Raw genomic sequence first — 14,721 nt, forward strand, 5'->3', positions numbered from 1 at the left:
CTAATGTTCAGCATTTATTTTCCTCCATTCTCCCTCGATCACCATTCCTTGTAGTCAAACCAAATTTCTTACTGTTGCTTGAACACATTTGCCCTCTACCAGTGATTCTTCACCATCCGGAGACGTTTCTGCTTGTCCCTGCGTGGGTATGTGCGTGCTGCGGGCATTGAGTGGGTAGAGGCCAGGGATGATGTTAAGCATCCTACAATGCACAGGACAGCCTCCCGCAACAGAGAATTATCTGGTCTAAATACCAGAGTGGCAAGGTGGAAAAACCCCATCCTACACGTTGCTGTCTCTGGGTATTTTTCCGCGCTGCCTCATGCTGCGAGGCTCATTCAGTGCTGCCTGTTGAAATGTCCCTTATCCTTAAATGGGCAGTTCAAATGCCAAGCCTTGTAGGTGACAGGTCCTGATGTGCCCCCTCCTCTCCTGTACTGTGGGCTCCCAGAATCCTGTGAATCACTGAAATGCCTATTACTTGGTATGTTTACAATAATTTGTACCCAGCACTACTTTGTTCAGATTTTTCCTCCCCTGTATTTCAATTGAGTGTGCGTGTATTAACTCTTCTGCTGAACTCTAGGTTCCTGGATGATAAGGTTCTTATTTATCTGTGTTTCTACTAGAACACCTACTGTGTACTTTCTACAGTAGGTGCATAATTAATATCTGTTGAGTGAGTGAGAAATATACATATTCCCATGTCCTTTGATTCAGTTACTCGTTCCAACAATTTTCTTTAGAGGACTTAGTAAAAAAAAAAAAAAAAAAAAACGCAACAAGCTGAACATGAGTTTTTGTTTTTGTTTGTAATAATTGGAGTCAGAAATTATGGTAACATTGTACAATGCAGTTAACTTCTGTTTATTTCTGCAGCTATTCAGTGAAAAAATAAGTGGCGTCGAAGGAACGAAACTAGATGATGAATTTCTTGACATGGAGAGGGTAAGAGCATGTTAATGTCAGTTGTTTCACAAATTTGATTTTCGTTGTGATAGGAGATGTACTGATAACGTAAAGGATATTAGTGGGAATCTGGGATGTAAAGACCCTCCTCTAACGTGGAGGTGGAATATGGCTAGTTGGTTCCCTCTAGTGGACAAAAGTCACAATGCTCAAAAGATGGTCAATCTTGGCAAACAGTCATTGCAAGGAAAAGACCAAAGTAATTGTGATGATGTATCTGGAAAACCAAAATGTATTCCTGGGATGAGGTCCTTCAAATACATAAAGATTGATTGACTGTGTGGAAGACTCTGTCTCTGATCCCATGTGTTGCAGAAGCTGCGTGCCAAATAACGTTTATCTGGGTTCTGTCACTAGAACTAGCAGTGTGAACTTGGATAAGCTCTTTCATCTTTTCTGACCGGTGACACAAGTTTGATAATGTGCACCCTGCTTGCTTCACATGGATGCTGGGATAATTATGCAAAAAAATTAATGTCTATGAAAGCATTTAGAAAAATAGGATGAGCTTGTGACAGAAATGATTGTAACATGCTCCTAAGGAAGATTGTAGAATCTCTGTCCCTTAAGCTGTTTCCTGGTCAGCTTTGTGGAATGGTCTAGGCGGAGGTAGAACTGGGACCACAAGTAATTACCAACTTTCTCAGTTGCCTTCCCCTTGGTCTTGGGCCCTTTAAACATAGCCTTGTTTTAATAACTAGACTCCCCAGATGAGAGAGGGCAGGGAGAAAGCAAAGCATCTCTCCTCAGATGTAGCATCAAGGATACAGTATATAGCAGGTTGTAGAGCTATCATCAGATGCGGGGGAGGAAGTCCCATCCCTGGCTATGGCTTGGAGGGTTCCTATTGTCAGGATACCCTGGCCCTGGCCAGACTGTCCTCCAGGGAGCTCCTTATTTTCTGGATGAGCGCTATTAAGTTTCTAGAAATGTTAATGCTTTGAGAGGAAAAGCTCATTTTGTTTTGCTTTTGAAAAAACTTAATTTCTGAAAATTGAAAAACATGGAAATATTTTTAATATCATTGGCATACCTGAAGTTACTTTTAAAAATCCCTTGGTATATAAAGATATCACGTGTAACTTTCTTACTAACAAAATGATTCAGCTTAAATGTTAAATTGAAAAACACATTTCAGCAATTTTAGTTCCAGCTGGTGGACTGAGATCCCTCTTGTTTACTTCCTTTTCTTCCTAAAGCCCCAGTGAATGACAGAAGAAATATAAAAATAAAATCTATTTGTTATCTTACAGCAGTGAAAAGCATGGAAATACCTAATATGTGACCAGGATTTTAAGGACTTTCTGGAAGAGATTAATTAGATAGTATCAGATCTACCTAAAACATGACAGAGAAATGACAAAGGAATGGAGATATTCCATGACAAATCCTAGCCATATGGAAGTGGAGGACCAATAGTAATGTCAAAGTAAAATTTGTTGCAACAAAACAAAACAAAACAAAAACACACACCAAAACCCACTAAATGGAAAAAGTTATAAAAAGGGGGGCACCTGGGTGGCTCAGTCGGTTAAAGCATCTGACTCTTCATTTCGGCTCAGGTCATGATCTCAGGGTCTTGGGATTGGGCCCCTCATCCGGCTCTGCACTTAGTCGGGAGTCTGCTTGAGGATCCTCTCTCTCCTTCTCTCTCTGCCCCTCCCCCTGCTTGCACTCTCTGCCCGAAATAAATGAATCTTTTAAACAATTATAAAAAAGGATGCAGTCATGTAGTCTGTCAGAAAATTGTGATAGTTATGAACCATTATGCACCATATAACATGGCATCTAAATACATAAGGTAAAAGTTGTCAGAAATACATGGAAAATCGACAAAGTCCAGAGTAGAAGATTTCACATACCTCTCATAAAATCACAGATTAAGTTGACAGTAATAGATTGGCTCATAGACAATTAGTATAAAATATGATTAATAGCTTTGATTATAAATAGATAGATATCTGCGTTCCTCAAATTGAGAATCTGTATTCTTTTTAAGTCCCTTTAGAACAATTAAAAGAATCATATGCTAGGCTCCAGAAGAAACTAAAAAAAAATTCCCAGTGTAAAATCATAGAATACAAGGATTACAAGGAAGGTATACCTTCCCAATTCTGGATGTTTGGAAATATTAAAATGTGTAAAAATTATTCTTAAAGAAGAAATGAAAAGTAAAATAAAAAATCATTTAGTTATGAGAGACAGAATTCTATATATCAGAACCTTTGGTATATAGCTACATCTTAAGTACACTTAATAGAAAATAAATGTTTGAAGAAAATGAATAAATCACTTAAGCCAAGAAGCTAGGAAAATAACAACAAATTAAATCACTTTAGATGGAAGGAAGGAATCAATACAGATAAATGAGGGATTAATAAAATAGGAAACAATAACAACAAAAAGGTAGAATCAATGAATAAAAACAAGAACTTTTTTTTTTTTCCCAAAAAGCCACCTCTACCAAGTATGACAAAGAAAGGGAGAAATAAATTACATAAGGAGTAAGATGATATAGTGACAGGTATGGATTCTTTCCTTTTTTTGGTATGGATTCTTTTTTAAAAATAATAATAAAAAATAGAATACTGTGAACAGCCACCAGAAACCAGGGCTGCTAGCAGCTCTCCAGCTCAGGCTGAGGCCTGGAAGAGTCAGTGGCATGGGCTTTGGGGGCACTGCAGGGGTAGGGTGCCAACATTTGAAGGAAAATCCAGATTTAATCAATGGACAAAGATGCCTTCATACCAAATAGACTTTACAAAAAATAACTTTTACCTCTGTACTTTTCTCCTGTTTGTCCTGATGGTTTGCAGCGGACATTGCATAGCATTTTGTTAACCTGAACATCTCCCCCTGCCCACAATATCCCCAGTTTTCTAGAAGGGAGGCTTTGTTTTATTTTTTGTTTTGTTTTTAAACTACATTGGTTATTTTTTCAGTGTTGATCTTGATTGCCCATATCTGACAACATGGTGGGCATCTCCTTCATTTTGTAAGGAGTCGGTTCCCAGTTTCGATTGCTGGGGATGTTCTGGAAGCTGCTCTAGTCTGTGCACACTAGGCTGTGAGTTTTGGCCATTTGTCTCTTGGCTTTTCCCCCCCAAAAGATAGAGAAGGATCTAAAGTAGAAAGTACCCCTGCCACAGATCTCACTGTCACCCTTCAGAGATGATGCCTAGCTTCCTGGTGGCTTTTCATGTCTAAGGAAGGTTGGATACGTGGAAAGGAACACTCTAAGCTGTGTCTTAATTAATATGAAACTTAGGAAAGTTTAAAATCTAAAACCTCGTTTTTCTTTAGCTTAAACTGAACTGCTGAATCTTATTTATAAATTTAGTAATTTTGGTGTAAAAACGATGATCATTTTCAGTTAATCTTCATTTTAGGTTCCCTTAAGTCATAGGCTTAACAGATCAAATCCTTAAACATTTATCTCCAGTTACATAATTAAGCAGATTCCCTTAGACATTTCAAATGTCTAGAATCACAAATGCGACGTATGGAATTCGCTTCAACGTCACATCAAATTTAAAACAGAGTTTCCCTAAGTACTTAAATTTCTTGAAACTCTAGTAAAACATAAACATTTAGGTGATCCTATTCTCTTAAACATTTCAACGATCTTCATAAACCGTCGAACACAATGAAGAGAGTTCAGACCTTACAGAACCGGTCACAAGGCCAGATGCACATACACACACACGCCTCACACACAGCTGCACGTGGGCATCGGTAATACAGGTGTGATTCATTGCTTCATCATATACGTACTGTTGCTTAAAGCTTCCTGGGGCCCTGAATTTAGGCATTCAGCTAAGGGGAACACATACAGTTTCAGGCTGGTTGAGCTAGCTTGGTTGAAAGCTTCTGACCCTGACCAGATCGTTGTTTTTTTCAATTACAAAAATGAATTTCTTGTATTACAAATCACTCTACGACTTTCTCTCTTTCCCTGACGATGCGCTGTGGGCATCTTCCCAGTACGTATGGAGCTTCCTCGTATTTTCTCTCTGATGATTTGAGTATTTCCTTATTTGGATGTTTCACGATTTGTCCAGTCAATCTCTTGTCACTTATCATTCAGGTTGGTTTCAATTTTTAATACGACATAAAATGGTCAGACATCCTTTTACATCATTGCACGTTGCTGGCGTGTTTCCAGATGATAAATTCCTGGAAGTCTGAGAGTGGCACTAATAGGCCCATTCGTAGGTCCTTTACCTTGATCTCCAGAAGTTGTATCTGTTTTGCACTCCGTGTGTGAAAGGGCCCGCTCCTCCACATCTGTATAATACCTAATATTGGGTCAAATCAATTAAAAAAATTGGGGGGTCAATCTAGTGAGCAGAAAGTATCTCCTTTTTAATTTACATTTTTTTCTGACTATTTTGTTAAGTGTTTGAACTTGTATTTTTCCTAGTTTGTGGATTGCCAGTTTATGTTCTTGTCCCTTCTAGTTGGGTTGACTTTTTTTTTTAATTTTTTTGTTTTTTAAATGGGAGTTCTGTGTATTATGGATACTAAGCGCGTGTCCCTTGTACGGTTTTCTTTCTCTTTAATTTTGCCACTTTTGTTGGACTTCATGTACTATGTCTTTTCACTGTTCAGTCTTTAATTTTATAGGGTCAGAATTTTAGTCTTTTCACTTATGACATTTGGATTTTGGGTCATGCTTAGAAGAGTCTTCCCGTCCCCATATTTCAAAATGCGCTCATGAATAATTTAGTACCTTTACACTTTGTTTTTAGGTCTATATTTGTCATCCAGTAGGTAGTGTGAGGCATGAACCTAACTTCATTATTTGCCAAGTTGTAACAAAGAAAAGAAAAAAAATTAAAATTGAGATGAGATTTGAATTAATTTTACATGTTAATTTGGGAGGATTTACATCTTTGTACAATTAAACTTTCCCATTTAGGAATATGGTTTTTGAAATAGCTATTGTACATTTCTCATTATATTTGTTTCTTATTGTTGCGTATTTTTAAATTGCTCTTATGAATGGGATCTCCTTTTCCCTTATATTTTCTTTCAGGTTATTGATGGTATGAAATAAAGCTATTGTAATGTGCATATTTACCTTTATTGTCTGTTCTCACATTCGGGTGTCTGGCTAACCAGCAGCCAGTGTCCAGGAATGGTTTTGTGGAAGGAAAGATTCAGTCTTAACAAATGACAGACAGAACACATGGGTGTTTATGTTAGTGATATGCTAGTGAGAATGAATCATTGTTGATTTACTGTGGTAGTTTCTAATGTGAATCATTATCAGGGCATCCTTATGTGAGTATAGACATCAAGTTGACCCAGCAGATAAGGAAAGTTTGGCTCAGACATGCCTAGTGTTGGTTTGAGAGACCTTCAAGTGTATCTAGTAATCTAGAGGAGCGTAATGACTTGTCCAAGTTTTCTAAATATTACATGAATACTCACTTTGATGTTAAAAAGGAAAAGAAATGAATGTTCTCCATCATCATGGGGAGAAAGAGCTGTCCCAAAATCAAAGTGAGAAATTAATTGCTTCTCCCCCAAAATGCTAAAATTCATTTAGGTTAAAATCACCATAATAATGTGTATTAAATTAATGCATGTTACTTTTCTTTTTCTGTGAATTCAGTGTCATTTACCAACATTTTTATGTGTTTTTCTTTTAAAGAAAATAGACATTACCAATAAAGCTGTTGCAGAAATTATTTCGAAAGCCACAGAATATCTTCAGCCAAATCCAGGTAAAGTTAAAAAATGTCTTGAAATAGTCCCTTGCTCTTTCACTGTCACAGATCACTAACCCATGTTTACTTGACACATGGCTGACATAATTTAGAAACAATGTCTTTTGCATCCACATAATAAAATTCAGTTTTTTTTTAAAGTCAAGCCTTCAGGGACCGGAGGTAGTTTCAGTGAATTCTAGTAGACAATTCTGTGAACTACAGTGATGTCATTTGGATGGAGGCTTGGGCTCAGCCGCAAGGCACTGCTAAGCAAAGACTTTTTTTAGGAGATGCTTCAGAGAGCCACTAAGCGCTTTGTATATGTTTTCTTATTGAGGAATCTCCTCTTTTAGAAAAAAAAATTCTGTCATCCTGCTCAAAAGGATATATTCACTTGAAATTGCTTCCACAGTAGGATTTTAATTCCGAGGTCGGGAAGCAATACCCCTTGATGAGTTTTTCCTGGGTTGTGAAGTACAGAAACTGACACAGGGCAGGGCATCCAAGCCTCAAATTCTGTGCATCTCCAAAACTGCCTTTCCTTTTTAGGAATTTAGTATTTGCACATAGCGACTGTGATTCCCTTGGCTGTAGCAATCAGCACAGACCCAACCATCTGAAAATCTAGGCAGTAAAAATTAAAAAAAACATAAATTTTATCAAAATTATGTCCAGGGAGGTTGGTGGGTGTAGACGTCTTTAGAATTGTATAGATGATTAGAATTTTAAGAACTGTAAGAAATAGTATCTCTTCCCTGGCTTCCTTAATGATTGAGATGAGCCACGTAAGTTCCTTTTCCTGATAAATCAGTCAGCACATGACTCAGCAAGAGCTTACTCTTGGCGAAGGGTTTTCCTGGATCCTGGGTTACTCCGAAGTTGGACCAAGATCCCATCCTCAAAGAATCGACGTTGGAAGGGGTTAGGAGTGGGGTGGGCCAACAACGGAAGTGTCCCCTTGGACAGAGGCCTCTGGTTATTTCCAGTTTAATGTCTATCAGTCACATGCCTGGTACCTCCCGGTTTCTACCCTGACAGTGGGAAGGAGGAACCGAGTGTGAGTGTGTGTGTGTGTGTGTGTGTGTGTGTGTGTGTGTGTGTGTTTTGTAGGAGAGTGAAGATTTTGTGCAGGGACCGGGAGGAAAACTGCTTCGAAGCTGAGGTGGGCAAGTTTCAAAAAGGCTGACACAGGGGAATGCTAAAGCAGGACCAGCATTACCTGAGAGACTGTGGGAAATGCAGAATCTTGGGCTCAGCTCAAACTGCCTGAATCAGCCTTTGCATTTTAACAGGATCCTTGGGTGATCTGTATGCGCATTACAGTTTGAGAGGCACTGGTCTAGAATACATGAAAACAAACATGTAATTATTAAAGCCAAAGAAAATAAAAGTCTCTCCCCTTACTTCCTAAAGTTATCTCAAACACCACAACCTAGTATGTGATTCACTCTCTGGCCTGTAGGATAAAATCCCAAATCCTTAGCTTGGGATTCACTTCATAGTCATATTTTCCCATAGATATCTCCTGATTTGTCCTGTTTTAATTTCTGTTTAGGTCAAGCCTGCCTGCTTTTTATCTGTTGGTTATAGACCATAAGCATTCCTCTTCCACACTTTATTGATAAGATTTCTGCCTTTTTTGGGGGCATCTTTCCAACCTTATCTAGCAGTATTGCTATGGTTTCATTTTTCTGACATCATCCCCAACTTTATCTACAAAGTACATCTTGCATATTCTGCCTTAGTAGTACCAAACCCTGAGATCCGTTAGGGCCGGTGCGGCCTGGGTCTCTCTGGAGCCCCAGTACTTGGCATGGGCTGTCCCACAGAGCCGGGATCAGTAAACACTCCTTGCCTGAGTCGGAGAGAAGAAGTTCAAGAGCGTGGCCACCCATTATTTCCCTAAGGGACCATCCACACACAGACTCATGTTCCCTTGGAGGGTGGGGGGCGGGGGGATCCGTTTCCTCCTATTGGCTCTGCTTCCTAAGAGGAATGAGCAGCCCTTCATCACGATATTGGATACAGTCAGATGGAATACATTCTTGGGGCACGGGGAGGGTGTTCACGGTCCGATGGTGGTTTGAAACATCCACCTCAGCAGGTCTGTTCTTAGTGACCCATGGGGCCCCGGGAAGGAGTGCCTGTCCAGGTGTCTGCACCTGACTCGGGGTATGGGCTACGGCAGGCCTCTCAGTAGATCACCCTGCACGTGGGCTGGGGTAGCCCAGGTCCTGTGTTTGCAGTCCACGGAGCGTGCACCGTCCCTGCGTTCCATCCTGGCTGTGCAGAGGTGCGGTTAGCACCTCCCCCCCCCCCCCCCCCCCAGTAAAAGAGTCTAGGAAATCCTGTGAGAGACGGAGTCTGTCACACCCCGCCCTGTCCCTCGCTCCAGGCCTCCTGCAGGTTGTACACCAGGTGGCCTCTGTTTTGCCGTCATTTGTTCAATGCGACGGACCTGTGGCTCTGCCTTGTCATTTTAAGGAATTACAAATGACAATGTTTTTAAGCATACAGAGCTAAGCTGGGAATGCTGAACACTGTGTCGAAGATTCGAGGACAGGTGAAAACCACCGGCTACCCCCAGACGGAAGGCTTGCTGGGCGACTGTATGCTGAAGTACGGGAAGGAGCTGGGCGAAGGCTCCGCGTTCGGTGAGTGTGCACAGCGCCTGGATCAGCGGCAAGCACCTCCTGCCCGGCCGAGATGCACAATGCCACCTTTTTTTTTTTTTTTTTTAACCATTTATTTATTTACTTAGAGTGCAGGGTGGGGGCGGGGTGCAGAGGGAGAAGGAGAGAGAATCCTCAAGCAGACTCCCTGCTAAAACATTCATTAGTCACAGAGGGTAACAATATCTTTCAGAGCAATAGAAGGTGAATTTTATTTTATTCCATGGGTGAATGTGGACAAGATGGCCTATTCCTTATCCTGAAGGCAGACTCGTTGAGGGGACAGGTGAGGGTGCCGGGCAGGGCCTCACAGCCAAGGCCAGTCCTGCAGTGCCCCTGCCATGGTGACTGGGCAGGGGGCTGGATGGGCAGACAGTTTGATGGCTTCCCAGGTCCCTAGCAACGAAAGGGAACTTGTGTTGAGGAGAGCTGATGTCAGGGGGCATCAGGAGCGGATAGGTTGCTTGCCGTTCTGAGGAAGAGACTGTACTATCGGGTGCTTTCCTTTCGGGGCCACATGGTAGAACCTTCTTGAAGTGCAGAAGCCTCAATGGGTGGAGGCTGAGCCCCACGTCCTTGTGGCATCCGTAGCACTAAGCCTGAGCAAGGGGGAGGAATGTCAGGTCCATGGAAGTGATGGCCAATATTCAGAATTAATTTTTGGAATCTCCAGAGAAATATTTGGAAATGTTTCTGTCAAAGTCGAATTTGACATTTCGGGGCGTGGGTCCTGGTGGCAGAGGGGTCAGAAACAGTAGCTTCCGTTTCTGATCCATTGGGCAAGAAAGAGTGCCCAGGCTGGGGAGGGATGTCTCATCTTTATCTTGGAATGATTTGGACTCGAGAGTGAGTTAAGGACATTTAGGGGGAATGAAGCTACCAGTGGGTCAGAATGGAGTCCTGGCCAGCCATAGTTTAGAATAAGAGTTTCCACTTCTATTTTGCGAGGTCCTATACCATGCACTATCTCGTTTATTTTTAAAAAAGTGAGGTGAGTCTTCACTGCTATCGCTTTTTTGCAGGTGAATAAACTGTGCATGGCTGGACTAGTAGGTGCAACAACTTGAAGGTCAAAATTTACTAGAAATGCAGATTGTTGGGCTGCCTCTTAAGGTCTTTTTCTAGCCTGAGAGTTGAGAGATGCCATGCTCTACATGTTTATGAGGTCAATTTGGAAAACTCCAATACAGGAAAAATAGTTTGGTCTGGTGCATCACGTCCCAGAGATACCCTTGAGAGAAACTGCAGCCCTCGTTCTGCTCAGCCACCAGGACTCCCGCTTGCAAATTCCTGTGGATTAGTTGGCACCGAGATACCAGGGCTTAATCCAGCAAAAGTTGCCCAGCACTGCCCAAGCCCGAGCGTGGCTGGCCCAGGCCTCATTGTAGGAGCAAACCTTGCCCATCCTGCTGAAAGGCTGTCCTGTGTGACCCTGCCAGGCTTTCTTTGACATCAGAAAGGGTCAGGAGTCTTAGAACCATCTAAAGGAGATGGTGAGTGACCTCAAGATCTAGTAACTAGAAACTGACAGGAGGTTTTTTTCATTTATTTCTATTGTAACCTTTCTTGGTTGATACTTAGCCCTGATGAATGAATCCTTTTATAGTTTACAAAGAGGGATTTTGTTCCCGAACTTCTAAGGAACCCTAGGTGCCAGTTCACAAAACTGGAAATTTCCCTGCTCTCTGAAAGTAGAGCATTCCTACGAGTCCTTTTATAAACCAAAATGGTGTAAAGCAAAGAAGAAATTACTATTAATTTATGTGGAAAAATTTGGGGGTGTTACCAGACCCCCAAAATAACCTCTCCTAGGCTTTTCTCATACCTTAGTCTTGCTTGTGCATGCACAGAATAAGTCGAGACAGAGCACAGATGTTCACAGACACAGCTCAAAGCCGTGGCGGCTGGATGCTGGGGTACCGTGTGCTGTTCTCATGACTTGGGGTACACATCACCTCTCTAATAACTTGCTGCAAAACAAAGGCTGAATGTTATTCTCATTTTGCCTTTTTTTTTTTTTTAGTGAAAGCAAAAATCCTCTTTGAATTTTTTTCAGTTAGCAAAACCAAGTACTAATGTAGGTCTTTTGTAAAGGTGATGGGGTTCAGCGTGAACTTTCGAAAAGCAGGGGATACCTGTACCAGTTTTTAAAGAGGAGCTTTATCCCCATCTAGTGGCCAAAATGGGAAATGCTTTGGTCTCTCTCAGCGTCCAACCTTTATTTTATATAGTGGAGAGAAAACAGAAGGTAGAGGAAAATACAGACCTTAAGGAGACTTTCTTTCTCGCGTTCTTCTTCTACTTCTTTTTTTTTTTTTTCTGAGTCAGGATTCACCAGTCCCGGGGGGAGGACCTTTTTGCACCGTCATCCACAAACTTTTGGGAAGGAATTAAATAAATACCACCATTATCCTCAACGACTCTGCTAAAGAAACTTTTCTTATTTGCATTTTCTATTCAAGGCAATGCATTGATAGAAGTTGGGGAATCCATGAAGCTAATGGCTGAGGTGAAAGACTCTCTTGATATTAACGTAAAGCAAACTTTTATTGACCCACTTCAGTTACTCCAAGACAAAGATCTAAAAGAGATTGGGGTAAGTCTTCCAGGCTATAAATCTACCCATTGCTCCTTAAAATAATGTCTATATTGAAAATCATTAGAATGCTTCTGTAAGGATTCAGTGAAAGCATCATCTTATCATGGGTGCTGGAAGAATCATCCATATTTACCTGGCTCACTGGGAAAAAGGCCCAGAACCTCTTAGCCCTTTCTTCTGTATTTTATTGAAGCCAGCTAGCTGAAAGCCGAGATGAAAGATGCATATTTCCACAACCATTTCTCACCTAACAAAATGACCCCATAACTCCATAGTAGAATTTTTGTAATCAAAAGCATCCCGTAGTAGTCCTATCTTTTGACACTTTGCACCAGACCCGTAGTCATGATTTGTTACTGCTTCTCAAGGAAATCAGTATCTGGGAATTGACATTTTACATTTGGAAAACTGTTAGCAATGGCCTTGGAGAGCACGCATGGGCGCTCTCAGGGACCTGTCGGTGATCACATGCCACTTGCTTGATGGTGTTTTTTTATATGTGCAAAAACAGACTTGAGGGTTCTACCCCGCCGGGACTTCTACTCTGGAGGGGCAGCCTGTGCTGACTTCTGACCCTCTTAGGGAGCTGCCCTGAGGACCTGCCTCCAGGCACCTTCAGGAGTGATCCGAATGCAAGCCCAGGCCAGCTTGGAAGTCATTTGAACCTGGGAGATGTCCCATTTCCTTTCTTCAGGCCCAGCAGTTCTTGTGGGGGCACCCCTGGACCAGCAGCATCAGCATCACATGTGACAAAGGCAAATACTTGAGCCGTCTTCCAGATTTCCCGAACGGGAAGTCCTAGATGCCTGTATGGGCATTAGAATCTGCACGGAAACCAGAGGGTGTGGAGGGGACGTCAGGGAGGTTGAATGAAAACCAAAAGCAACCATTCAGGGACTCCTGGAACATTCAGCAACCCTGCTCCCTAGTATGCCCTTCATCCCCCACTTGCCGGGTCCTCTTTCCCGTCCGTGTCGGGGAAACAGTGTCCTTCCTGCCCTCTGAAGCCAGGCCTCCACTGGGCCCTGGAGGCCACGGCCATCCATGGCCATTGTCCTGTCTCCTGAATCTCCGTTCTTCCCTTTCTAGCTCTTGGCTTCTTGCATTAACATCTAGAAGCTTGAGCTCTGCAGCCCTGGACTCGAGGCCTCACGCCTTGCCCCTTCCAGCGCACTGTCCACACCACCCCCAGCGTGGCCTTAGATGGAGACCCTCCGGAGCTGCCCACTGGTGGCCGCTTCCAGATCCACCACCTTAGCCCTGATTCTCTGGCCTCTCCTTCCCTCTGGGGTCTGGCCCCTGGCCCCTTCGCAGTGCTGCCCAGCCTCTCTGCAATACTTGCAGCCCCCGGGGATAGCTCTGTTCACTTTCTCCCCCTCCCCTCCCCTTCCGGCTTAGTCACTCACCTCTCAGATCTCAGATGCTCTTTGTTTTGGGAAGCCTTTGCTCTCTCCTGGTTTGATCAGGTGCTCCTGTGTTCCCCTGTGCCTTGAGCCTCCCTGCTTCTACTCCTCTGTTGTTGGGCAGTAAGCGCCTCGGGGTGAGGAGTCCTGCTTTGTTCACTTGTGGGACCACAGACTCAGGACGGGGTTTGTGCTTGCAAATTATCAAAGAGCAGATGACCTGGGGAGAAGGGACGTTCTGGGGGACGTGGGGATACCAGAACAGCCTTCCCAAATGCAAAACCTTAAAATCAGAGACCCCCTTGGCTGAAATATGTAATACGCCGTTTCTTCTTGTGCTGTTGTCCTTGAGGAAAACCCAGAGTCCTCTGGGCAACGTAGCTCTTCCACCGGACCGGCTTGAGAGCTGGCTGTGGACACAAGTGTGGACCAGACAAATGTGCAGAACACACCTGTACTTCAGTGTCGGCCTTCCCTGTGCAACAAAATAATATCCTAAGGGGCATCTCGTTCCTCAGCTGCTGTTTGATACAGAAACACTGTAAACCTACACTTCAGTCTACACCTCAGTCATGCGATGATCAAGAGTTCAGAGTCTGTTCAGAAGCGTTCACGGTCTCCACTGTGTTTCTGTGTTTCAGACGCCGGGAGTGGAGAACCTGCTCATTTAAGACCAGCTGACTTATACCTGTAAAGGGTTAATGGATTCCAAACATTTCTTGGCCCATAAGCAGCCAGGCTGGCCCTCCCCATTCCCATTTTATAACCACACACAGAGGCCCAGAGGGAATGCCAGATTTGTCCAGAGTCACAGAACATACAGGAAAGATGCTTCTGGCTTTTTATCCCGTATGCTGTTTTTGCCGGTTCATTATGGAAGTAGAACCAGTGCCGTTCACTGAAATGCATAGTAACGTTACCTGCATGCTTCAGTGGGATGGGCTGGTTTTGTGGATACATTCAATAGCAAATACCTGTTTTCCAAGGATTACAGGTGTAAACTCTTCCAGGCCTCTCCCTTGCCCTATACAGCTGAGCTGTCTCCAGCATTTCTGACACGGGATCCCTCTGCTTGAACACAGACTGTGATGGGGAGTTTACTACCACACAAGGCAGCCCATTCCATGAGTGGACAGATCGAATATTTACAGTTGTTACATTTTGTTAAAGAGATCCTATTTTTCTTTAAAGAAATCTCACCTTTCAGAGGTTGTAAATGTTTGTACTCTGTGTATACATATTCATCGATGGCATTTATTGAACGTGTTCTATAATTGGGAACTTTATGGGATATGCATAAGTATTCTAGGGGCTACTAGAAAAATTTCTGCTTTTATAATCTAGCTCTTAGGACTTGACAG

The 14,721-nt window shown here is 42.7% G+C and overlaps 1 protein-coding gene across 10 annotated transcripts in view; it reads left to right on the forward strand.

The window, feature by feature from the left end:
- SH3GL3 (SH3 domain containing GRB2 like 3, endophilin A3) overlaps window positions 1-14,721 on the forward strand; it is a 155,391-nt gene that overhangs the window by 97,311 nt on the left and 43,359 nt on the right. For 9 of the 10 annotated variants that reach the window (XR_004820148.1, XR_004820149.1, XR_003515913.2 and 6 more), the window contains 4 exons: window positions 880-948; window positions 6,629-6,701; window positions 9,197-9,340; window positions 11,821-11,954. Coding sequence is in view for 5 of the 10 variants with exons in the window: in XM_027571929.2 (XP_027427730.1) it covers window positions 880-948; window positions 6,629-6,701; window positions 9,197-9,340; window positions 11,821-11,954 (420 nt within the window). In the remaining 5 variants the exon portion in view is untranslated. Of the gene's footprint in view, window positions 1-879; window positions 949-6,628; window positions 6,702-9,196; window positions 9,341-11,820; window positions 11,955-14,721 lie in introns of those variants that run through there. The other variant, XM_027571933.2, reaches the window with a different exon arrangement.

The sequence above is a fragment of the Zalophus californianus genome, chromosome 6 (assembly GCF_009762305.2).
Source record: "Zalophus californianus isolate mZalCal1 chromosome 6, mZalCal1.pri.v2, whole genome shotgun sequence".
Lineage (NCBI taxonomy): Eukaryota > Metazoa > Chordata > Mammalia > Carnivora > Otariidae > Zalophus > Zalophus californianus.